Source organism: Galleria mellonella, unplaced genomic scaffold, assembly GCF_026898425.1.
Source record: "Galleria mellonella isolate WM207_F2 unplaced genomic scaffold, CSIRO_AGI_GalMel_v1 utg63, whole genome shotgun sequence".
In the NCBI taxonomy this organism is placed as follows: domain Eukaryota; kingdom Metazoa; phylum Arthropoda; class Insecta; order Lepidoptera; family Pyralidae; genus Galleria; species Galleria mellonella.
In genome coordinates this window covers 10,363,088-10,389,506 of record NW_026442130.1, presented here as the reverse complement: position 1 = coordinate 10,389,506, position 26,419 = coordinate 10,363,088, and the positions used below count along the sequence as shown (strand labels likewise).

Sequence of the window (26,419 nt, the reverse complement as noted above, 5' to 3'; positions counted from 1 at the left end):
CAGTAATGAGATGAAATGAAAAGGTATCTAAATCATAAAATAAGCATGTTTTTATGGTTTTGTATTCTAAAAATTCGAATAAAATATTGCTAGGTCACTTTTTTGTACCTATTATCTATCTCTCAATCAAAGTCTCCCTCCCTTTCTACCTTAAGTAATTACATCAATGAAACCCATAACTACTTAGCTATTATATAAATGAATACGTGAATTACTTTGTTTATCAATACTGAGTTAATTTGAATGAAATTATATTTTATTATTACTATTTTTAGTATTTTATTATTAATTAATATTATTAGTATTTTTATTGTAATGATTTGTTAAACAAAATTATTTTAATTACTATCTAACAATATAGATCTTCCGAGAAATATACTGCTTAATTTTTGCCTTTTTGACTACATCTACGCTAAAATGTAGACCTACTGTTTATTTGGTCCATAAATGAAAAATTTAATCCCACTATTAAATCCTTCGATCAATAGGAAAATAGATCAAAATGAAAACTTTTGGTTTTATGTTATTAACACCATAATGGCAACATATGTCTCTAAATATACCATTTGTAATTACAGTCGTAACCATAATTATATGAGTGGCACAATATTAATATGCATAATTATACCAATAATATCACAGCAACTTACACGTGTCCTGTAGACATCCGTAGGCTACTTACTAATATAATAAGTGCTGATGACTGCTTAGATCATACGCCAGTTTATCACCTTAAACTTATAATGGTGCGGAACCTCCTAGGCGCTTCATTGTTAATCTATCAATATTTTTTCCTAATCATGAACGTCATTTTAATTGTCTGTCTAATTGTTTCCCGTAGCAATTTGTGTCATTATCCAATTGTCCAAGCTCATTTCATCATTTCACACGCATCATTAATGGACTTTAGATATAAAAGGATATGTAGCTGTTCCTTCCTCAAGTCCACAGAAGACTTCACGATCAACGGTTCTTTGTCCGTCAACCTTTCAATATGGGGAAATTTGCCGTAAGTATTTCATTCTTGGTAATTTTTAGTAATAGTGATATTAATCTTAAATAGATATTATTTATTGTTTCCTCCATAAGATTACAATAGTAAACTTATTATAGATATAAACAATTACAGGAAATTATATAGAATAATATACATGAATATAAAGTCAAACAACTAATAGAAAATTTTAATTATTATTATTATTTAGATAATTCGCCGTATGGTCCTGATATAGACTGCGCTATCCCTTTCTTTCCCGTGGATGTCGTGAGAAGCGATTAAAAAAACTTAATGATCGTCTGATGGGCAACAGTGTTCCTCTTTAAACATTACCAAAGCCTAACTGAACACCAATCCGTGTAACTACTAACAAAGCCACCCCAAAGAGATTGTTAGTAATGAGATTTAACAACCTCATTGTTAACAATACACCCTCCACTTGGTCTCCCCTGGAAACCATCGTGAACAATTCTTATCCAATTCGTCACGATGGGCTAACTGACCTGCTTCGTCCTCACCTATCATCCCTCATTTGTACCCCGCCGGTGTATACCGATAGCGCGGGTGGGGTTACCATTCCATTATCACCCATTAAAAAAACAAAGCCACCCCAATAGGGGGTAGCCTACTCATATGTTCAGCTAACGGCTGATATGATAATTAAATAATTCATTGACCAATCAAATATACCATATTTTTTTTCTAGTTTTAATATTTTAAAGTTTATCGTTTGCATTAAATTTTTGTTTCTTTTTAAACGATATCATAGTGTGGTCTGTTAACGTTAGTAAAGGTTGTCTATTTAACTATACCACTACCGTTCTTTAAGTTTTTTTTATTGACAAGATAAACTAAGTAAGTGAAAACTTACTTAATTTATTCTATTGATACTCCAATGATATTCTCATTTAATACCACACCAATAAAATACATAATCAAAACAATATCTCGATAATTCTGTTCACGCTGGAGATCATTTGCACTGGGTAGTTATAAAAATATTTCGAGAAAATTACGTGCCTTTAAATATCGACTTAAAATTTCTAAATTTCAGATACTTTTCGCTGCCTGCGTGCTACTGGTCGCTGCGACGTCTGCAGCCGATGATAACCCCGCACCGCCCGCAGACAGTAGCACCACAACTACCGTCACCATCACCAACACCACTCCAAATCCACCTCCGGTTCCCGATAACAGCAACGAAGGGGATTCCAACGACAGCGTCTCAGATAGTCGCAGATAAATGAGATAATTGATGCTCTATGGTACAATGTTTAAACTCACATTAAAGTTCAAATATGGAACGAATTGGAAGCAGTAAGACTGTAAAAAAGTTAGATACTTTTCTAGCTGGTATAATTAAAAATAAGTTACTCTTGTGTCAATTTGGATTTTATAGTTTTATCTATCTACAAACAATTTAAAAGAGTTGTCATGGTAGTATTTTTGAGGATAATTTTTATTATGTCAAGAAATACATGTAACAGCACTACCCTGAGCGAGCACAAGACACGATATACAGTACTTGTTACAAATAAATACTTACTGATTGTAATGTAAAGAAATATGTTAAGAAACTGATTAAAAGATAGTGGGTTTACAAAGATGTACTGTAGGTATGCATTAATTACAAAAATATAGTAAATAATAAACATTTTTTTTCTTTTATTTGAAGTAATATTAATTTTATTATAAATTTCTAAATAGGAGTCGATGTAGAGTAGAAATGAGTTACATAAACATCCTGTATACCTTACCTTCATTTGTCCTCGATTTAATTTAGATCCTTCATTTCAGATAATTCATTTTATAGACTCATCATATCAGCTTTTAATTGTCCACTGCTGAACATAAGCAGCCTTCCCCTTGGGGGTGGGCGCTTTAGTTGCCACGCTTGGCAAGCGGATTGGCAATTACAGTTAGGTTTTAGAGATGTTTTAAAAGGGCAATTGCTGCCCATCGTTCGTCCATTTATGCCGGGACCACACGGTAAATTTCATAGAATATTCTGAATGAATTAACATATTTTTCAATATTTGAATAATTCCAATAGGTACATTTCATCAAAATCATGCTATCAAATCGTGAACACGATCATACGTAACGTCGATGAGTGAAAGTATGTAGATAATATATAAATATAGTGTATGACCTTTTTTTGTTTTTATTAATACTAATTTTAGTACTCTAGACTCTAGAGAACACGTGATCCGTTCACGAGCACGTTCCGTGCTCTAACGTGCTCGTGTTTTTACATGATACAGCATTGAATAAGCTCCTCATAAATGTGATGTCGAAACTCTGTCGTTATAGAAGGGCCCGTTAGAATGTCCTATATACAGAAATATACTGTGCACGGTTTCATACTACAACCATCAACCAGTCCCAAACGATTATAACATAATTAGAGACGCATTGCCCTGTCTATAGATGTGATATATATATATATATATATATATATATATATATAGGTATATATATTCATCATATAATTATATATACTTACTTACTTAATATGTAAATAAATTATTAATGTATTAATTAAACTATATTATATATGATGAATAATTATAATAATATCATGAATAATTACATTTATTTGCTAAAATATATCCGAAGGTATAAAAAAATCGCCCATTGAAGCTATATTAAATAAAATTCTAATTTATCTTTCTATCGTCTATCAACCAGAACGAAGCCGGGACGGATCGCTAATTTTTTTTAAGAACTAATGATGCCCAATAAAATCAATTAATCTATTAATAAAATTCTTACAATGAGTCTTCTTTTCATATTATATCTACTCATATATAGGTTAGAATTCATTTTAATTTAAAGAAAATAATAGTAAATATTTGACAACTGCTATAAGTACAGTGAACTTTATTAATACGTATAATAATAAACTTTAATTATGACAGTCGTTAATTTTTTATTGTTATATTATTAAATACTTTATTAGAAATATAACTTTAAGATATTACTTATAAATCCAACGACTTATTTCAGTTATTAGAACCAAACCACCCATTTTTTATAATAAGACAAAATAACATTACAAAAATATAAAAATAATGTTAACATGCCAGCGCTTTGTAAATATTACACCTCTTTTTTGGCACTTGGGTAAAATCTAGCCCACGATCTTCAGTAATGTCCACATGAAATACTTAATCATGTAATTTACAGTCAATTTACCCGATTTGGTAACAAACTGAATGTTAATTTAACCACAATGGCAAAAGTCAATTTATATCTATGATTACCTCATCTAGGTCGATGCATAAGTATATTTCTTTTAAATAATCAAACTCATGTCATATAAACAAATAAGTTTTAATTACCAGGCAAATTAATGCCAGCTGGGTTAATAAATCTTATATACTCCTCCGAAACGGCTTTACCGATTTTTATGAAATTTTGTGTGCATATTGGATAGGTCTGAGAATCGGCCAACATTTATTTTTTATACACCTCAATGATAAGGGTGACCCTCCCCAAAATTTTTTTTTTATTTTTTGACATATTTTTCCATTTTTATTTTATTATGATTTAGCATTGAAAAATACATACAACCTCAAATTTTCACCGTTTTACGATCAACTCCTGTTTTTTAATCGCGATTTTTATATGCTGCAATAGAGTTGCAAGATGGCAATACAATATAATAATTGTAGTAGGATAAATTTTCATGTATAATTCTAGAAATAATGTATATAGAAAAACAACGTTTACGGAATCAGCTAGTTTTTCTATAGATCCACTAATCGAGTTCAATATCTAAAAACTGTATTTAATTGTAATATGTCATCCACTCTCGATTCACGTGAAGGTGGCGCTTTCTAATATTCTTCAAATTAACTTTTTAATCCAATTTCGTTGCACTCAAAGACCTATTAGCTTATCAGACGATAGCTTTGTATTCGGTTTATATTGAAATTACACATGTCTGAAATAACAACCTTATCAGAAAATCTCAATACTAATATTTAGTTTGTTTATTTATTTGAACGCGATAATCTCTGCATATACCTGCCGAATTTGAAAAATTATTTTTTCTTTTGATAGTTCATTTCATGAATAAAATAACTATTCGACAAAGCCGCAGGACACTGCTAGTCCTACCACTAACATAAATGCGAAAGTTTGTGAAGATAGATGGAAGTCTGTCACTCTTTCACACAAAAACCACTGAAAGGATTTAAATGAAATTTGGCATGCGGATAGGTTATACCCTAACTTAGCATATAGAATACTTTATATTCACAGACAGATTCGCGGGCAAAGCCGCGGGATACAGCTAGTGTTAAAAAAAAGAAGGATTGCTGCAGCGTAATTTATTTTGTACATTCAACACGGTAAATAATCTTTTTTAAAAATTCCATATAGCAAAAATGTGTTTCTTTGTACTTATTCTATTACATGAATAATTCTACTCAATGTAACTATATAAGATGCGTGGTTTTCGTCGGGTGCAGATCGATTCCGAGGAACAGTGCTACTTGCTCTTCCCTCCAAGACTCGGAAGTCCTTTGGTTTCGGGCAATTTAGGTGTGTCAGGAATCTTGGTATCAGGGAGCTTCTGGTCGGAAGGCTTCACTTCCGATGGCATGTCGGCGGTCACCATTGCCGATGCCAGCATAAGGACGCAGACAAAAATCTGTATAATATATAAAATCAAATCAGTAAAATATAGCGGGAAACACTACAAATTTTAATATTTAACATTTGCTTTGATAAAAAGAAATGCTTTCAGAAATAAGCTGACATATTACGCTTATATCATTTGTGTTCAAATGCATTATACATATATCTATACTTATAATAAATCTGTAGAGTGGTCAATTGTGTACATGATATATATTTCCAAAATAACTATCAGGGTATGATTAGTGATCGATACTGATGCCAAAAATGCAATCAGTAAAATTTTTGTCTGTCTGTCTGTATGTTCGTTATAGAAACAAAAACTACTCGACGGATTTTAATAAAACTTGGTACAATTATTTTTTATACTCCTGGGCAGGTTATAGTATACTTTTCATTACGCTACGATCAATAGGAGCAGAGCAGTGAAAGGAAATGTTGGGAAAACGGGAGAAGTTACTTTATTTTTAAGTTTCCGTTGCGTGTGCAGCCTTAATGGCCACTTTTTAAAATGTAAAAATGACCACTCGTGCGAAGCCGGAATGGGCCACTAGTTAATAATAATATCTTAAGAAAAAGCTGTCTGTCTTATACTTAAATTGACAGACATCGATTCTTGTATTATATAAACTCTTTTTTTTTTTTCAATGAGAAAGAAATATTATTAAGATTAAAAAGCGGCAATTGATGTAAAATTCTTATTACATACAGTATACAGTGTACAGAAGAAGTAAAACACTCCAGGATTCAGCAATAGTATTAATGAAAATAAACAAGCTTTTTTTAAAGGACAGCATTGTCAGATTAGGATATTTTTTTTTTTTATAATTTTGGATAAAAGTTTTTGTTATCGAAATTTTGGAAAAAAATTAAATGGACTGGAAAAATTTTAGTAAATTGGCAGTATTGATAGTTGTAAATCGTGGAGCCATGTATAAAATATATGAATAAAGGTAGCAAAACAGAAGATGGGATAGGATAAGAATGGTAAAAGTATAAAATATATGGAAGCGCGTTTCTTTGTCGTTCATTTTGTGATTTATGGCAAAACATAGTGAAATTGATACAAGTTGGTGATTGAGTAAAAATAAAAAAATCGCATCTAGCAACCCTAAAGGAAAACATACATACCTATCAAGTATGGATACAATTTTTATCTTTCATACTGAACCGATAGCACCAGTACGCACTAAATATGAACCTACTTTAATTTATTTCTTGTGTTTATAAGACTATGTAGACCGTTTTTGCAACTCCTTTTAAAAAGGGCGTTCAGACAATCAATATTGTTTAACAAAAAAATTGTAGCTTGTTTTTATATTATCGTTTAAAAAAATCTCAGTAATAAAATAATATTCGATTCGCTTTTGGTAATAAACTAAAATAAAAAGGAAAAAGTAAATTAAAAACAAATTACCGTACGATAAATGTCATCTATTATAAATTAGTATACATATTTAGATGTACCTAGTCATTCCTAAATAGAAATTCCCTTCTAGTTGACAGAAGCTATATAGGTACTTGGGCACCTCTGTCCAATTCGTATTTCTACCGTGAAGCAATTGTGTTTGTGTGGCTGTTTCGATTTAAAGGGTGGGATATAGCAATGAATTTACAGGGTAAAGAGAAACATCTGAGTCCATATGATGTCCATAGTCCATATGATAGTCCATATGGACTATAGGCAACGGTTACCACTTTCCATCAGGTGGGCTGTCAGATTATTTGCCCTTCTAAGTTGCATAAAAAAAGATGTGATATTATTATATATGATATTATTATGGACAACAAACAGAATCAAAAAAACTTACCACAAATCGAGACATTTCCTTGAACTTCTTGGAAGCTGCTATCTAACTAATAACAACCATGTAGCAGATACGCGCTTTTATAACAAGTCTCTTAAGAGGATGCAATTGGCGGATGATCATTTCGATGTAATTATAATTAATTAGTTCGAACAATTAAATTGCATTCTCCCGTATACGTTTAATGATAACAATGCATCGACAATTAAATCACTGTGAAGTTAAGATTGCAATCTGCCATGTTAGTTGTACATTTCTTTCACATTATCATAAAGTGTCACGCTATTTTACCTTGGGATAGGTAGAAATCAATACACGTCATTTACCACGATTCAGAATCAACTTCCAGACGACATGTATGCTTAAATTAAACAACTTATTCCCTTTTAAAAGGCCGGCAGCACCCTTGCAATGCCTCTGGCGTTGCGGATGCTTATGAGCAGCGGTAGTCACTTACTACCAGGGATGCTGCTCGTTAGCTCTCTATATTAAATATTACTCTAAATAAATAAAATAACTATTAATATTAGGAACTATGTTATTAAAGAGACTAAATAAGGGCAACTGAACATTTTTCTCAAAAAAAAAATAGTCGAAATAGGTCAAAAAATTCTGAACCTTCTATTTCGACCAATGTTTCTAGCAAAAAAAAATTTCAGGTAAAACAAGACACAATAAGGAAGGTAAAAGGTTAATGATGAATATTAATGTTTTTGATTATGGCCTCATCCTTTCTTATATCGAAGCTGCTATGATATTTTAAATGTGAAAGTAAGTTTATTATTTTGGTTGGAGAAGGACATACCGAGGATATTTTTGTCCCGATCACATGAATGAAGACGCGGGGAGCCACAAGTGATGTACTAAGTGCCATAAGCTCCTTAAATTAGGATTGTCTAGTTGGCATAATCCTGAATCCTAGATATAATAATAATTCTGCATAGTACTCTGATCTGTTTTCCTAAAGTATATACATATAACTACCCCTCTTCGAATGGTATCTGTTATTTATTTATTTATTTTGAATACAATTTTAAATGGTGGCAAATGTAATGGACACACACAATGTATTATATTCATATTTCTTTTTATATTAAGGAATTTCGCGCGTGTTTTGCTCTTTTGAGGACAAAGCTATAAACTGAGTTGTGACCATTTTGTGTTACTATGCGCACACGCACAAAAGAAGGAAATTGTTGTGTTATATATTTTGCTTTTTGTTTTTTTTTTGCTTTTTTTTGTATGTATGTAGACCATAGCAATCACTTCCTATCAGGTGGACTATTAGCTTATTTGCCCTCCCGAGATGCATTTAAAAAAAATATCTGATATAGGTAAAATTTTGTTAAAAAGAAACCGACTTAACCAAACCTTGCAGTAGGGGAGGAAGGGATTGTTAGTAATGGGGTCTAATTTCCCCATTACTAGCAATGCGCCTTATCAGGTCAACCTATACTATCGTGGTTAATTCTAGCGGAATTAGTCACGATGGGTCAACTGACCTGCTTTCATCCTCACCTATCACCACTCACTGGTGCCCCACCAGCGTGTACCGATAGCGCTGGCGGTATTACCATTTCATTATCACCCATTGAAGAACCTTGCTGCAGTTTCTGAATTTTATTTGTTGCAATATTTATATACAGCTAGTTAGATTAGTTACGAATTTTCGAAAATTCAATACAAACAAAGTATAAATACTTTTAATTAAATGTAGAAAAAATATCATATACTAATAATAAATACTTTCGATACGTAAATTAGGCTTTGAAAATTAATAATCAAAATATGTAACAAAAGTTTGAAGTTATTTATTTATTTTTTCATGTATAACTTTAAACGTGTAATTCGTAAACATAATCAGTCAATTTTATTCATACAATCTCCAAGAAAATATTTATTTTTAATTAATGGTGGCCATAACCGCCATGTCCGCCAACACCACCGCTATGTCCTCCGAGACCACCGCTATGTCCGCCAATACCACCGCTATGCGCTCCAAGACCACCGCTATGTCCGCTGAGACCACCGCTTTGTCCGCTGAGACCACCGTTATGTCCTCCGAGACCACCGCTTTGTCCGCCGAGACCACCGCTATGTCCGCCGAGACCACCGCTATGTCCTCCAAGACCACTGCCATGTCCTCCGAGACCACCGCTTTGTCCGCCGATACCACTGCCATGTCCGCCGATGCCACCGCTATGTCCTCCTAGACCACCGCCATGCCCGCCAGTACCACTGCTGAGTCCGCCTAGGCCACCGCTATGTTCTGAACCACCATGTCCGCCGCCATATCCACTCCCATGACTGCCGTGGCTACTATGTTCAAAACCGCCACTCGCTGTGTACATACAACATAATAGTTAAGAACTAGTATAATAAGAATATGTCGACATACAAATTTCCCGCATCAAAAAAATATCTATTCCCCTAAAGCAGGAGTGACCCTTAGAGCGGGGGGTTGATCGCTACTATTAGTCTAGTCGATCGTGGCAAAGCAAAAATATTTAAAATATTTTGCTTATCTAGCGGAAGATGCTCAGACGCAATACTCACACTAATATAAATAAATAAGTAGTTACTAAGAATAATTTTCAATTTTATGCTTTCCCTCTTAATAAAATAAAGAATACTACAATACTACATAAATGTTTACTGAACTATGTTATTTCATTTGAGATTTCAAGAAATATGTAATTGGTACATCGTACAGGGTTTCATCAGTAAACAGTAGGTCTTGGGTCTGGTCAAATCAGCCACCCCTGTCCTAGTGGCTTGAATGGTTTTATAGTGCCTATTGAATCTAGCCTCGTACTAATTATATGCGTACTATTTGCGTTTTATAAGGTTAAACCTACGCTACGACTCGTGCATGATTGCACTAAACATTAGGAGTAGAAAAAGTCTGATTTGCCTGAGTAATATCACAACTAGTAATATCAAGAACAAAATAACACTAATCCAGTAATCACTGAATAAAAAATTATGTACAACTCGCGACCATTCTTTGTATAGTTTTATTAATTTAAAAACTAAACAGCAAATACGCGTATGAACAAATTCATACCTGTCATATATCAACTCTTTAGGCGTTTAAAAACCAGCATTTATTTTATCTGATAATTATAAAAAAAAAATGTATATGTACATTGAAAAAAAAAACTAGGGAGCCGTACTTAGTAACATAAGGTAAATAAAAAGATTGAGAGAAGACAGAAAAAAGTTATTTAGTGCATATAAATCTAACAATAAGTATTTATATTAACTTTGCATTTAAAATTTTCAAAGACATGTTACAATCAAAACAAAATTTAATATTTCAGTGATAACTTATTAAAATTCTTCCTTGATAATCATTCAGAAATATTAAAATTTACACGTTTCTGAAAACTAATAGGTAATTTAAACAGACTTTCAGTAAAGCATTCTTAATCCAAATATCATACCTTGAGTAGCAACCACTGCTACAGCAACCACGAGACCAGCAACCTGAAATGTAACATACAATATGTGTAACTAACGATGTTCTTATTACGCTTGTTTATTTAATTAAGCGTTAATATTTTGATTTTAGAATTGTATATTTTTTTAATTTCATAATCCTTACCTATCATTATCTATTGTGGTAATAAATATCATAAATAGAAAAGAGTTTCTATACAGTTTTATAGCTTTTTTTATACGACTTAGCAAACAAGCTGACGGCCCACCTGATGGAAGGTGGTAACCGTCGCCTATAGACATGAGCAGTACCATGGACATAACAGAGTATACTATTTCGTCCATGATACCCCCCATGCGTTGCCATTCCTGAGGACTCAGGTGTATTCCTCTGTACCCTGTAAATTCACGCCATATCCCACCCTTTAAACTGAAACACAGCTATGCAAACACAACTGCTTCACGGTAGAAACACCAATGGCACAGAGGTACCCAAGCAATCGACTTTTGTACAAAGTCTCCTTCTGGAGCTCATTTATGAGATTTTTTTCAGAATGTTTTATATACCAATGTTAACTACCACATCATGATGAATTTTGTATATATTATACTTAAAAACTACAGTTGATTACCTACCAACAATATCGCATACATGGTTTAGCTATAATAAAAAAAATTCTTAACTTTACGTTTAATGCTGACCAATTAAACACAATCACAACATTTAATACAAATTAGTCACCAATCATTTATTAATCATTATCACGTATTTAGTCCCGCTTATGGACACTCTATTTGTAAACGTCTATTAATATAATTATGAGAAACTGCCTTAGCGACACTGTTGCAATAATTAGTGTAATAAATAAGTAACTATGTAACTTGTTTCGCTTAAGAATACCTACTTACGTTATTCTTTTTATTGGATGAAAATGGAATGGTAACCCCGCCTGTGCCAACGGGATACGCTGGCGAGGCACCAGTGAATGGTGATCGATGAGGATGAAAACAGGTCAGTTAGCCTATCATGATAATTTCATCTGGAATTAACCATGATAGTTTCCAGGGAGAACCGCGAGGAGGTCGACCTGTTTGGGTATATTGTTAGCAATGGGATTCTCAGTCTCCATTACTAACAATCCCTTTCCCTCCTGTAAACGTCTATTAATATAATTATGAGAAACTGCCTTAGCGACACTGTTGCAATAATTAATGTAATAAATAAGTAACTATGTAACTTGTTTCGCTTAAGAATACCTACCTACTTACGTCATACTAGAATGTAACTAATCGCGACGAAATTGATGCAAATAAATTTACCACTCATTAATAGACCCTCACTCATTGTGTTTTATTTCAAACTAGTTTACATGAATTTTTATATGCACATAATATACTAAATACTTTGTCGTGTGGTCGCGACACAAAATGGTCCACCCCTATTTTTCCCGCGGGTAAGCAACTAAGGGAACTTTATGAACGAGGGCTGGGCAGTAGCTTATAAAATATCACCAAAGCCTAACTATGTGTAGTAAAGGACAGTTAACAGCTGATATGAAGATCCTAAATATATGCATGCTAAATTTCATGATAAGTAGTTAATTAATGCGCCAAGAGGCAAGAAATTATTTAGAATTTAGAATACTGCATCATCTAAAGTAAATTTTCATATATCCAATTCGAAAATATAGCAAACGAAGATTATTGAAAAACATGAAATTGACTAAAATTTGGTTCTTTCTATTCATATATAAATAAAAAAGAAATAAACTATACTTAATCACTGGTAACAAACTAAGAAACAAAATCGTTTTCACATTTACAATATTTTTTGCCAGGTGGCAATCAAGCATACAGCTCATCTGGGCTATATGCTTGTTTGCCACCTTCGTGGTATAAAAAAAAACATGTCATAAATATAAATAAAATCCCTTTTTAACAAGTAAAATTGAAGCCCTTTTACACTACTTGAGCTAACTTGTAAAAAATCGTAAAACATAATTTTTGTAAGAACACTTTCTTGGACATGTGGTTTTTTTTTTGTGGATGAAAATGGAATGGGAACCCTGCCTGCGCTAACGGGATACGTTGGCGGAGCACCAGTGAAGGGTGATATATGAGAATGAAAACAGGCCAGTTAGCCTATCATGATGAATTCAATAGAAATTAACCATGAGGAGGTCAACCTGGTTGGGTATATTGCTAGCAATGGAATTTTTAGTCTCCATTACTAACAATCCCTTTACCCCCTGGACATGTGGTTAGAGCTGACAACATCGACGCCGCTAATTCTATGACGCCCATGATGCAGTTCATGTCTATGATGATAATTGTTACTTTCCATCAAGTAATATAAAAAAATAGCAATGAATTTAAAAAAATATAATAAAATTCTATTTTACATGTAAATCGTACTCACCAAAATTATGTTCATATTCAATTTTTTTTTTCACTGATCAGTTCCGACTATGAGACTATCTCAGATCTAATCTAGTACCGCATAAAGTTGTCCCCGTTTATATAGTATATACACCATCGGAACACTACGTCATATTGTCCTGACCTCAAGCAATATGAGAGAATCTCTCATGCAAGTGTATTGCAGCAGTCACTTAATAAAATAGTAACTTACAAAAAGTGACAAGTAAATATGCATAACTTTTATTCATTTATTTAATTTTCATGTTATGTACCTAACATAACAAATGTACACATAGTGGCCATAACACCAAAAAGTGTTTTCTACCCGTCAACCATGGAGCAATAGAGATGTACGTAGGCGGTACAGTTGAAAATATAAAAAAAAGAGAAAAATATTAGGTACCTACTTTAAAATAAATGGAAAACTATATAAACACATGTACATTCCATACAAGTTTATATTATATATATAATATAAACTTATATGATATTTTTTCTATATTTAATGTTCTACGTTGATTCCTCATTGTTTTTTCAAAAGATTGTCTAAATAAGCCACATTCGAGCATACCAACGTCAACAACAACCAATTTAATAGCCCACTATGTATATAATTGATGTAATGTATAATTTATTAATAATACAATAACCAAAGCAATCAACGTGACCAAAAATAAAGATATATTGCCCATAAAAATATACAATTAATGGGCTACAAAAAGTACAATGTTTAACATTATATCCAGCAAATTAGTGTCTAAATTAAACCTAACCTATACCTTATGTCAATTTATAATTATACCAATATATATGTAATTATACCAATGCCTTCTATTACAAGTAGATACATATTTATGCGCATTCTATAAAATTCAGCAATAACACGTTGTATGTTACTTATATGTATGATTGTATGTTACTTATGCGTACGGGCAAACGCAGTGTAGGACGACCCCCTCCACTAGATGGAGTGACGACCTGAAATGCATTGCAGGCACTCAGTGGATGCAGGTGGCTCAGGACCGTTCTTTATGGCAGTGTATGTGGAAGGCTTATATCCAGCAGTGAACAGATAATGGCTGAAATGTTTTGTGACGAAACGGCGAAAACATATGTTTTTTTATGGTTATGACCTGTTTTATGTGTTTATTAAATAATTAAAAAAAAAAGGATAATAATGTTACTTATAAATATCTTTAAATTAATTATATTAACTCGAAATGAATTAAATTTCATCATCATCACTATACGCTAAAAAAATTGATATATATTTGAAAGAAATTGACGAACGAATGACTATGTATACCTGCTTTATTAGCATTACCTTATATTATATATATTATAATAAAAATCCCATGTTACGATATTTGTTCACGCTAATCTTCATGCTCGATCGAATTTAACGAAATTGTGTAAATGTACATTCTTTGCTCCAACTTAACTAATAAATGGTGTTCCACAAAAAACCGACACCAATTATGGTAAAACCAGTTATTTTAATATAAAAACCCAACTACAGAACTGATTTTTATAAAGTTTTTATGAAACCACTCTTTTTTTTAAATCGGTTTACAATTGACGGAAATATGAGGTAACAAACATAAAAATACAAATACATGTGTCGATTTTGAGCAAAACGATGTTTGCCGAGACTTATGTATTTATTTATTTATTTAATACTTTATTGTACACATTAGTTATAAAAATATGACAGAGGTAAACAAAAGTACAAAGGCGAGTTTAACTCTGATAGAGTTTTCTTCCAACAAACCCAAAGTGGAAAGGAGCATCAATGTCAGCGGATACAGCAGTGTACAATTTTTAGACTACATTATAGTAGTACAACCATGTATCATCATAAATATTGAATTAAACTTCTAATTTCTGTAATGTAAAAAATCAATATATCACATTCAATGTTTGACTGCAACATCGCATCGATAGTGTGATCTCGTTATGTTAATTGAATATAAAACAAAATACAAAAGCTATGAGACATTAAACGGGTTTTACAGCAAACAACATAGGTACCTATTAGCTATAATGGTATATATATATACATATAAGCATAATATAGATAGAATATATAAAACTATTCCACTGCACTAGTCTTGCTTGTCTCTTAAACAAAATATTGCTTTATCACCAAGTTCATATATCATTACTATCATCATAATCAGGTATTGCCTCCTGCTGATGGACACAGAACTCTGTTAAACAAAAATTGAATGCCATTCGTTGGTAACCGCATCACTTAAAAACATCTGGACCAATTTGGCTATTATTGGGGTTCCATGCAAATATTTACATCATCATTATCATGATATGACTTTAACTGTCCACTGCTGAACATAAGCCTACCTTGGAGGGATTTTGCCATTAATTGCTACGCTTAGTACACGGATTGGCAACTGTAATTAGGCTTTGAGACGTTTTAACAGGGACGCTGCTGCCCATCCCTCGCCTTCCCTTAGTCGTCTCTTACGATACCCACGGGAAAGGAAGAGGTAGCCTATTCCATTTCGGACTACACAGTAAAAATATTTATTTACATATGCTTTTATAAACTGTAATTATATCAAAATATTCGCTTCGGAAACTTCAGAGATAAGAGAAAGGGGGAATGGAATAATTTTACTTTACTTTTTATTATTTTTTATAATTAAAAATGAATACCTACCTATCGACCTGTAATTACCACAATATGCACAATAAAAAATTCATTCATTCATAAATATTACATGAGTATTATTTATTTCATTAATTAATTGTTATTATTTTCAGGTCAGGTTAGGTAAAAATTGTTTTAGAATTACGTGGAATGAAATTAAATTACATAAAGCTCTTTCTTATGACTCCCCTTGGGGAGCTCCGACCAAAGAAAATTAAAGTGACATCCCGTTTACCATCAGATGGGTATGTATGCTTGATTGCCACCTTAGTTGCAACCTAAATGGTAGCTATGTAATTTCTTTATAAAAAAATTAAAACTAAAATTATGAATTTAAATTATTGTTCACACAACACAAATAAATTATATCGTTGGTAGGTATTATGTAAATGAAATAAATTAAGTAATATCCTCGCTCCTAAAGGAAATAATATTGACTGCAAGCTAATAAATTACTAGCAATTACATCTATATTTTTACTCTTCATATCATAAAGCATAAAGCATATTTAATTAAAAATAAACCAATTAAAATAATTGATCAGTGTTGACAATTCCTATACATATTTTATTTATATTACCTTACAACGTCAATACTAACTTCTTGGTATTTGTTTATAGTATGCGTAAATGTATGGCATCTATTAATAAATGACATTCTAGTAAGTTTTCCATTGCAATGAATTATTTATTAATCGCTTTGATGTCGATATGGCAGTGACAAAGTGATTCTTGCAGTGTATGAAAAGTATTTTTGAAAAAAAATTAGGTATTGTAAATTCTTTACGATAGGTCAAATGATCTGGCTTTAACCTCAACTACCTTAAACTTACGAGTGTACAAATGCATTTATTTATCTAATTAAAATTATTTCCCACCATACAAGACCTTGTTTCATGATGCATCAAGGATTAAAAACAATATTATATAACTCAACTGGTTTTGTAAAGGGGACAAACATTCAGTAACACAACCAGATATCAAATGTATACGAATGATGCATGAGTAGGTACAATTGATTTTTTTTATTCTTTTTTCCTCCATGTAATAATAACTTACTTATTATTAGATACATAATTCTTTTAAGGAAAATAAAAAATATCTGCAGAAATGCAGTTAAAGGAAAATAAACTTTAATGTACTCAATCAAGTCGTATACTGGTAAAATCGAAATTGTACTTAAAATTTATTAGTATAATAAAATAAAATTAAGTTAAACTTAGAATATACTATAGAAGATATTAAGAGAGAAATTACGTGAATAGCTAATTCAAAAACAACTAAAAATGTTGAATCTCCCCATACTAATTTAACAACTGAATCATATTATTTCTTTCTTTATTCTTTCATAAGATTAAACAATTTTTTTGTCGTTTTTAACACGTTTCTACAGTGAATGTATCAGCGGCGAATATTTTTGTCAAAGAATGCTAACAATTTCGACTTTATCTAGACTTTTTAATTTTTATTTTCTTATATTTACAGTATAAACTAAATAGGGAAACTTAAGTCCATTGCAACCATTTTAACTTTTAAATGACTGTTTCTTAGTATACATGTTCCGTCTCGTGATGCCTTGTTCTTTTGGATAATTGTAATAGGGATAGTAAGCACCAACTTTTCTGTTGAAGACCAAGTAAGGAGGCATATAACCTCCGTAGTTCATCAATTTAGATGACCAGTTTCTTCTATATGCGTTTCTCTTTGATTTTTTATGTTTTTTTATAGATTTTTTATCTATAACATCTTGTACTATATCGGGTTTCATTTTGGAGAGAACCGCCGTTGACGTATTGATTTGTTTGGTATATTCACTCCGCTCGTGTGCCATTACTGTATTCAAAATGACGGAGACTAAGAGAATCTGAAAAATATATAATTTATCATGAACATATCAGTGGCATCTGTATGGTGAAGTAATAAAAGGATCGGGTCAATTCTAGGATATTATTCCTTAAATTCATCACTAAAAAAAATTCAACAAATTAATTGTTAGTTTAGCAAAACTTTTATGGTTATGGGCCATCACGACTCTTGTCCTATTAATATAATAAAAATCGTCATAGTCATCTTTATATCTTTGTCAGATCCGTCAGTATTCTATGACTATGACGAAATGTGACTAGACAATGTACATGGAAAATATATAACAAAATCTGACATAAGAGGTCTTAAAAATCCAAAACAACAAGTTTTAGAAATTTTGTCTGTCTGCTGGAATGTTTGATCACGCATCATACAAAAACTACTAAACCAAATCGGATGTGATTTGCACAGTTGTGTGAAGGTGTAACTCTAAGGTATTTAAAAACTAGTGTATGTTTTATCTAGAAATGATCTAGTCCATTGAATTTCATTCTGAAACCCACGCGTATGAAATAGCATACAAAAAGCTAGTTAGTTTCTATTTATAAAGCATGCGATTCTATTAAAAATTTAGTTTATACTGGTCCGTTAAATAATCATGTCGCTGTAATATAAAACTCAAAGTTTATATTTTAATTGTAGAAATAGATAATTTTTTTTTCAAAATTGACGCCAATGTGTTACATCTCTTCATTACCAGGAAGATGTGGTATGTAATCGAAACAATATGTTACATTAGTATGAGAGAAGGAAAAGTCGAACACTCAGCTAATGTGATAGTAATTAGGTATTCTCTAATTAGGCAAAATCCTGGACTCGCCAGTGGAATAGATATCAAGAGTTTGTTATAAGTTAAAGATCCAATTTGTAGTTCGCAAAATTTTGTGATAAATTATTTATTTAATAGTAGTTATAACTCTAAAATACGTAAGTATGGATGGTTCATGAACCAAATTTCATACTCGAATAGTTAAACATAATAGTATAACCAACGTTCAAATATTTAAATTATTATGTGAATGTATTATTATAAATAATTATTCGTGTTAGTATTTCTTTTTTTAATTATATTTAATTTGTTCCATTGTTTTCTTATTTATATTTCTGGCGCACACTTGTGTTTATTTGTTACAAACTTGAGCTGCGATTTGATACAGCAGAAGTATATCGTTTAATGGAATGATTATTCGTGTTAGTAGCATAAATTTCCAAAAAGAGAATCAAATTCTTTTCTAATATTATTTTCTTTTTTTTTTATAAAAATGAATTTCATGTGGTAATCGAATTGAATTATAAAAATAAATAGGCATTATTTTTTTTCCACTTACCACAGCTAATGTTACAAATATCTTCTCCATAATTACAAAACCAAAGCTTACAATATTAAAGCAACTTATATCTCTATTGAAGATATTCACTGATGCATAGATGTGACTTCGAACAAAACAGTGAAACTTCTTGAACTTGACTTTTATATGCAAATTATTATTTACATACATGTCAAACTGTTAGTTCTACTTTCTTTCAATAGAAAAATCTGTGGAGTTGCGTTTAGGTATAAAATTTATTAAAAATATTTAATGCTAACTGCATTTTCTGAGGAATTACTGAGAATATTAAAAGATAGCTTTTATTATACAAAGATAGTGTAGGTAATATAATGCTATCAGTCTAAAGAGCTAGTAGTGTTGTTATTTAATAAATTTTTAGTGTAATCAAGTGCATCTTATCTACTAGTCTTTATATTTTTTTTAATAATTAAAAAGTCTTAAATAAAAAATTAAAGAATATCTCAAGACTATATTGACTCATTTATCCACCTTTACAGTTATGGTAAATGTAGCTCTCAACCTCTATATTATGTCTCTCGAATTAATATGGTGTTTTCCGTCAACAGAGATTTAGCCCGAATATTACAACAAAAACATTACATTAAGTTTTTGTTATTATGTCGATCACATAATATTATATAAAATATTTGTACTTTGTTCTACTGTCTTTATATAAAACATTTTTATTTTCTATACACACAACGGGTCTCGTAACGTATCCATTTAAAAAAAAAGGTTTTTGTTGTTACCTAGATACGAAGTCAGGGCCTTTGTGTTAGAAACCGTTTGGGTGGCGACTAAGTATAGACTACCCCTTTTTAAGTCCAGGATATCATAAAAAAAAACTAAAAAAATAAAGCGGTATACATGTATAAAATATGTATAAGGAAAACAATACAAAATAAGGAAAAACCAAAATTAAACCCTGTGTCAACCGCCTCTGATGCCGTTAAATAAACAGGAAACAAAATTTCGACAAATTTGGAGGAAATACAATTCTTGGTAAATATTGTCATTAATTACAAGTAGGTACGTAATGATAAAGTTCAATGTACTGTTTAAATAACACAATAAAACATAAACATATTACATAAATATCTATAATGTTCTTGTTTGAAACCGTCTCTTAGAAATATAGTCTGAATCATCATTTACTACATGTATCTCGTAGGTAACCTGCAATAATAACCTGTAAAAAATAAAGTAATCTAACCTAGATTAACAAAATATTTTGGGTATATGTACGAATGGATATTTCTATGGATTAGAAATATAATTTATTTCTAGTTCATGAAACACTTTATTAGACACAAGAACATCAAAACGAAACAAATTTTAGAAAATCGTACCTAATTCAAATGGATATTTGTAATAGATTAAAATTCTTTTAATATGCGAATAATGCTGTAAATTAATAACTGTCATTAAGAAATATTTCACAACAAAACTATTTCTATTTTTAGAGAAATATGCTTGGCATTAGTTTGGCCATGATTTTTAATAATATATTTAATTTATTCTTCTTAGATAAATAAATAAATAAATATTCCCTAAATAAATAAATGTTTTCAGTCGACTGTTTTTGCCAACTGAATGCTTAAAAAATATATATACATTAGTGACTGTGAAATTGTATAAATAAATAATTTTGATTTCTTTAACATACCAGATAGCTCGTTAAGCAGTTTAAACTTGACTGAGTACACCCATCCAAACATTGAAACATCTATAAAATTTTCCACATTTTATAATAATAATGGCATATTAGTTCATTAAGCTATACATGTCTATACTCGATGGTGACCACATGCCATCACATCGTCAGGTTGTTTGCCATTCCAATAATCATAAAATAAAATACAATCATTGTCGCGAACACAAATATTTTTTATTTATTTATTTCCTTTTACTTACTAGTAGATTTTGGTAAAAATTTTACAACTACCGTCTCCATGGATTTTGGTAAATATGGACCAAAACAATTATCATGTCTCTACTTATGTGAGTCATGCATTTGTAACACTAACATAGTTACAAAAAGTAAATACATTTTGGTACACTAACTTTATTACCATACAAGATATATCAGGAGATATGTAGTAGAACCATAAAACTTTATAAAAAAGAATCATTTGAAAATGATTTTAATTTGACTACATGCAATATCTTTGTATGTATTTTACATTGTGGAAATACGTTCCACCAATATATGGTACATCGCAATAAGCATTTAAGAGAGTTTACACTCATTTTTAGAGATTTTGTGATATGAGTATCTCAAAACATGATATTTGCTCAGTCCCGGCATAGAATTTTAAAATTAAGTCACCCCTTTCTTTCCCGTGGGTGTCATAAGAGACGACTAAGAGAGGGCGAGGGATGGGCAGCAGCATCCCTCTTAAAACATCGATTTGGCTTACATTTTTTCAGAATTTTTAAACGATATCTAAAAAAGTGTTTCCCATTCCGACAGAACAAAACAAAATACGAGTACATTAGAATTCAAATAAAATAGGAAAATACACTTGTCGCACTATTCTTTCAATGCGTCAGATCTTGAGTGCATATATGATATAGATAGAGCATAGAACGTCAAAAACTGGTCAATGTTTTGTAGCCCAACTTTTCTTTCAGTGTTGCAAATAATTAAATGAAAATTTTACCAAATCTGGTAATTTTTCAAAATTTTGGTATCTGAGAAACCAGGAACTATTTTTTAAGATATAAATACACAGATATAAACATTGTTTATAAATTAATGTAATTAATTAAAATGGCGACCATGTAAACGATATAAAAACTATATAAACCACATTTAATGTCGATACTAAAAAAAATGAAAATATTTAATAGTAATAAGCATACTAACAATTCATTATGAGCTATTTATCTTATTTTTTCAAATATATATGTAAGCATTGTTTTTATTTTTTAATTTAAACTTACAATATAATTTCTGCCAGATTCTGAGTAAGTAATGTATGTTATGGTAACTTTATTCACACACACATGGATAAAAAACTCGACATGTTTTTGGTAAAATATTTGTATGGGGACGCTCTATCTATGTCATCTAAGGTCTATACTTATAACGTCATTGACTTGATAATAACAACTAATTACAATACTTGATGACGCGTAATGTAAAAGTTATTCGATGGAATGTAATCGATAATTACTTAATTAACTTGTAAGCATGTAGTATCATATACATTAGCAAATTTACATCAAAATAGTTCGTATGACGTAGATTTCAGGGTCTATACTCGTAAATTATTAATTTTTAATATAACTTTTTGCTGCCCATTAGGGACACTGTAATTAATGAATTTGGCAATCTCTATGTTATAAATATGACCTTGCACTTGAATATGAATGTAGTTTTGTTTTATAACTAGTAAAATGGAGGTCAAATTACTTATTCTGTCGGTGAGTTTGATAAAATTTTTCATTTATTATGATATTTATATGAGCATAAAGGATCGTTGTTTTGTGTAAACGAGAGTCGGGAATATCGTTTCGATTTAGTACATTCTTTTTTCCTGGTATTGATTCCACAATAATTTTATTACGATATAAATTGCGTTTATTATAATATTTTGACGAAAACTTAGCTCCTTATTAGTATTTACCTATTCCATTATATCAAAACTAACGAAGTTCAAATTTTTTAATTCAAAATAGCAGACAGGAACCCATCAGCGGCCAATCAATAACACTTATAATTGATCAACAGGATTTTGTGAGCAATTAAAACTTTATACACTTTTTTGCCAGATTGTCTTCTCCTGGTGCCTGGTACAGCCAGCGTACAGCACCTCGCACATCATCGCAGCTAAGGCTGCAGTTGCCAAGGCTGCAGCTGCCAAAAGTGTTGTGAAGGGCGCTGCCACGATCGGCGCTGGAGCCCTTGTAGCTAAAGGCGCTGTACTCAAAGGTAACGACACTTAATAAAAGTAAACTGATATAAGGACCCTTTTTAAATCGATTATGATAAATCATCATAGTTGTAGAATACTATAAAAACTTTGTTTCATTGCCACTGCAATCATGTCGAATTTTGTATATTCTTTTTTCATATACTAAACCTCCTTGAGTTCTATAATCTAGCTCTTATTTTTATATATATTTAATTATAATATAAATTTAATAAATAACTTAGATTGCTTGGGTACCTCTGTCCCATTCGTGTTTCAACCATGAAGCAGTTGTGTTTGCATGGCTGTATTTCGGTTTGAAGGGTGGGATATGGCGTGCATTTACTGGGTACAGAGGAATAACACCTGAGTCCTCAGGAATGGCAACGCATGGGGGGTATCATGGGCGAAACAGTATACTCTGTTATGCTCATATCTATAGGCGACGGTTACCACTTTCCATCAGATGGGCCGTCAGCTTGTTTGCCATTCTAAGTTGTATAAAAAAAAAGATTAATTAACAATATAAGATTATACGCAAATGTAATTATCTATTTCAATATTTAGGTGCAGCACTACTTGCGGCGAAGGGAGTTGCAGTTAAAACTGCAGCTCTATTAGCAGCCAAAGGTGCAATAATCAAAGGGGCAATAGCAAAACATATAGCAAAACATGCTATTTTAAATGCAAAGGCAGTCAAAGCAGACGCGGTCGTTACAGCCCCAAAGCAGCCATTTATAGTTGAGAGCGTCGAGAAAGCTGTAATACACCCTGTTATTTATTCTGTAAGTAGCATAAACTTTTCAATAAATAATTTAAATATGTACAGGATGACATTGACACGGTAAGCAATCTTTAAAAAGAATGTTCTACCAGCGAAACTGAATATTTTCACAAAAAAAAATGGATCGAAAAACGATATAACATTTTATACTGTATTAACACGTTCAATTGTTGAATTACTTACAGACTCAATTTTTTTTATCCATTTTGAATTTTTGATTAATAAAATTTTTATTCTAATATATTCTTTAGAATGGGTAGATTCTCAGTTCTACGTACCACTAACAATGAGGTTTTCACGCTGTGCAGTCTGTTTCAGTAAATTTTTATGAAAAGATAAGACTATGCTCTACTTAGCAGGAGCAATTATTTCAACCATAAAACAGTCTGCTAATGTCCAATAGTATTATAAATAGAAAATTTCAATAATTGATTGAATATTTAGAATTGTTACTAATTTGATTTAAAGAGCTTCTGATATGAATTTCAATAAAACTTTATTACCTTCCATCATACATACAAATTGAGAAATATATTAGGATATATTTTGTGGTACATATTTACCACTTTCCATAAGGCTCTTACCCAGTTTACCCTTGCCAGCAATAAAGAAATATTCACTTGCAGGTCCCTCAGCCGGAAGCCGTCGTAATAACTCCACCAAAACTATCTACAATCATAGAGAAGTTACTTGGGGTAGCCAACGCTACGAAGAAAGCAGTAGTCACCAAATCTAGCGCAATAGCAGATTTCCTCTCTTCCTTAATGCCAACTAAAACCCTTGTGAAGCCTCCGCCATATTTATTCTATGGGTAAGTGACGCCGCTTACGTGTAAGGAACAACCAGTGGTTTAACGCCTTCGACATGTCCAAACAATAACATAACAAATTAAAATGGACTTCCTCTCTTTTTAGTCGTGGTCGTAAGGCGAACATTAGCAACATTTTGCAAACTATAATATTTCTCGCGGCTTTGCCTGCATGCATTAGTATATTATAAAATATTCTATGTATTATAAGAGTTTTAGAAAATAACGTACAGCCGTTTGAACATGTCTGAGTAACAAACATCCAAAGATCTTTATTAAATTTGAAAATCATAATAATAAATAATTTAATATGCCAGATATCGTTCATAGACATGAACAGTACTATGGACATAACAAAGTATATTGTGTTTCCCTTGTTACTCCTCATGCGTTGCCATTTATTTTTTATTTATTCATTAGTACATGTACGTGTTCAAGCGGACTTAATGCTACGAGCATTCTTTCCTAGTTAACCTTATAGAAATGATAGAATACTCAGATGCGGTAATAATAATAATTTATATACATACTAACTAAAATTAGCCATTCCTGAGGATGAAGTTGTTATGCCTCTGTACCTTGTAATATCACTGTCATACCCCACGTTTAGCCGCGTAGGTCCCGGCAAAGAATAGGCCACCCCTTCCTTTCCCATGGGTGTCGTAAGAGGCGACTAAGGGAGCCATGATCGAAGGACAAGCAGGTACATCCCTCTTAAAAAATCACCAAAAGCCAAACTGCAGTTGTTAACCCAACCGCCAAGCGTGGCAACTACTGGCAAAGCCTCCCTTTTGGGGGAGACTATGTTCAGCAATAGCCAATTAACGGCTGATACAATACAAAAAAATCCCACATTTATAATATTAGTAGGATTAAACTACTTGCTAGCCAGTAAATACAGCAAAACTTTGTATTTTCTCTAAATAACGACAACTACATTTACGTAGTAATTAAGTATACATACGTATTGAGTTATCACCACGCCAAATTTCATCAAAATCCGTCCAATAGTTTTTGCGTGAAGCGTGCACAGATACGGTCTAGTTACAGTTTTATTATATGTATAATTTAGAAGGAAACCGCATTTGCATGCAATTTAAAATATAACTCCCGTATTGAGTAAATAATGTTAATTGTATTTTTTCGTACAATTTAATTTTTCTCCTTCCAGATGTTTCACATCTAATTTATTCTAGAGTCTCTAGATTTAGTCTATTTAAGCTCCTTAAAAATATTCTTGACAATGTGATCTTATTCCGATATAATATATATATGTACATATGTATATAAATAAAAGCAATTACATAATATTTTCTCTTTTCAGTATTGTGACTTCGCCGAAGTTTGGCGTGCCCGTGATTGAAAAAACTGAAAAATGTTGATAGTTATTTATTAATGAGTTAGCTTCGTAATTTAAAGTATCTGAAATAAATAACTTGTAAATAGTACACCTAAAAAATTGTTTCATTTTATAAATACCTACTTTAAGTTACAAACTATATAGGATTCTTAGGAAAACCAACTTAACGAACTTATGGAAGACTTCAGAACGTTATTATCAATCTTAGAAAATATGATTATATTTCAATGTTTCGTGCTAAACTCAAATAAGTGGCTTTCCATTCGTTTTCGCCGGAATACTCACATTATTTCTCTACTCCACAATATCCTTTTTAATCCTCTTATCTTCACCTTACTCTTTAAAGAAGCCGTTTGACTTCCTTCATGC

At 31.5% G+C, this 26,419-nt stretch overlaps 4 protein-coding genes across 6 annotated transcripts; 2 read left to right on the top strand and 2 right to left on the bottom strand.

The window, feature by feature from the left end:
* Positions 1-2,653, top strand: LOC128201793 (uncharacterized). 2 transcript variants are annotated; one of them, XM_052899776.1, is made up of 3 exons: positions 1-23; positions 842-1,009; positions 2,052-2,653. In XM_052899776.1, exons 1-3 carry the CDS (start codon positions 16-18, stop codon positions 2,242-2,244), a joined length of 369 nt encoding a protein of 122 aa, XP_052755736.1. In that variant the 5' UTR covers positions 1-15; the 3' UTR covers positions 2,245-2,653. The 2 variants fall into 2 exon arrangements, with proteins under 2 accessions (XP_052755736.1, XP_052755734.1); XM_052899774.1 differs by lacking the exon at positions 1-23 and having other exon boundaries at positions 732-1,009.
* A 2,666-nt stretch (positions 2,654-5,319) lies between these two features.
* Positions 5,320-13,467, bottom strand: LOC113521856 (uncharacterized). Of its 2 annotated transcripts, XM_052899779.1 has the most exons (5): positions 13,313-13,467; positions 10,899-10,941; positions 7,744-9,793; positions 7,456-7,665; positions 5,320-5,657 (listed from the first exon to the last, which is right to left on the bottom strand). In XM_052899779.1, the coding sequence occupies exons 1-3, from the start codon at positions 13,325-13,327 to the stop codon at positions 9,360-9,362; spliced, it is 492 nt and encodes a 163-aa protein (XP_052755739.1). In that variant the 5' UTR covers positions 13,328-13,467; the 3' UTR covers positions 5,320-5,657; positions 7,456-7,665; positions 7,744-9,359. The 2 variants fall into 2 exon arrangements, with proteins under 2 accessions (XP_052755739.1, XP_052755738.1); XM_052899778.1 differs by having other exon boundaries at positions 7,456-9,793.
* A 2,754-nt stretch (positions 13,468-16,221) lies between these two features.
* Positions 16,222-19,477, bottom strand: LOC113521964 (uncharacterized). Its single transcript, XM_026907651.3, has 2 exons — positions 19,179-19,477; positions 16,222-17,848 (listed from the first exon to the last, which is right to left on the bottom strand). Exons 1-2 carry the CDS (start codon positions 19,347-19,349, stop codon positions 17,510-17,512), a joined length of 510 nt encoding a protein of 169 aa, XP_026763452.2. The 5' UTR covers positions 19,350-19,477; the 3' UTR covers positions 16,222-17,509.
* Positions 19,478-22,512: 3,035 nt separating this feature from the next.
* LOC113521962 (uncharacterized) lies at positions 22,513-26,134 on the top strand. Its single transcript, XM_026907649.3, has 5 exons — positions 22,513-22,610; positions 22,959-23,118; positions 23,666-23,883; positions 24,509-24,693; positions 26,015-26,134. The coding sequence occupies exons 1-5, from the start codon at positions 22,584-22,586 to the stop codon at positions 26,070-26,072; spliced, it is 648 nt and encodes a 215-aa protein (XP_026763450.2). The 5' UTR covers positions 22,513-22,583; the 3' UTR covers positions 26,073-26,134.
* The last annotated feature ends 285 nt before the right edge of the window (positions 26,135-26,419 follow it).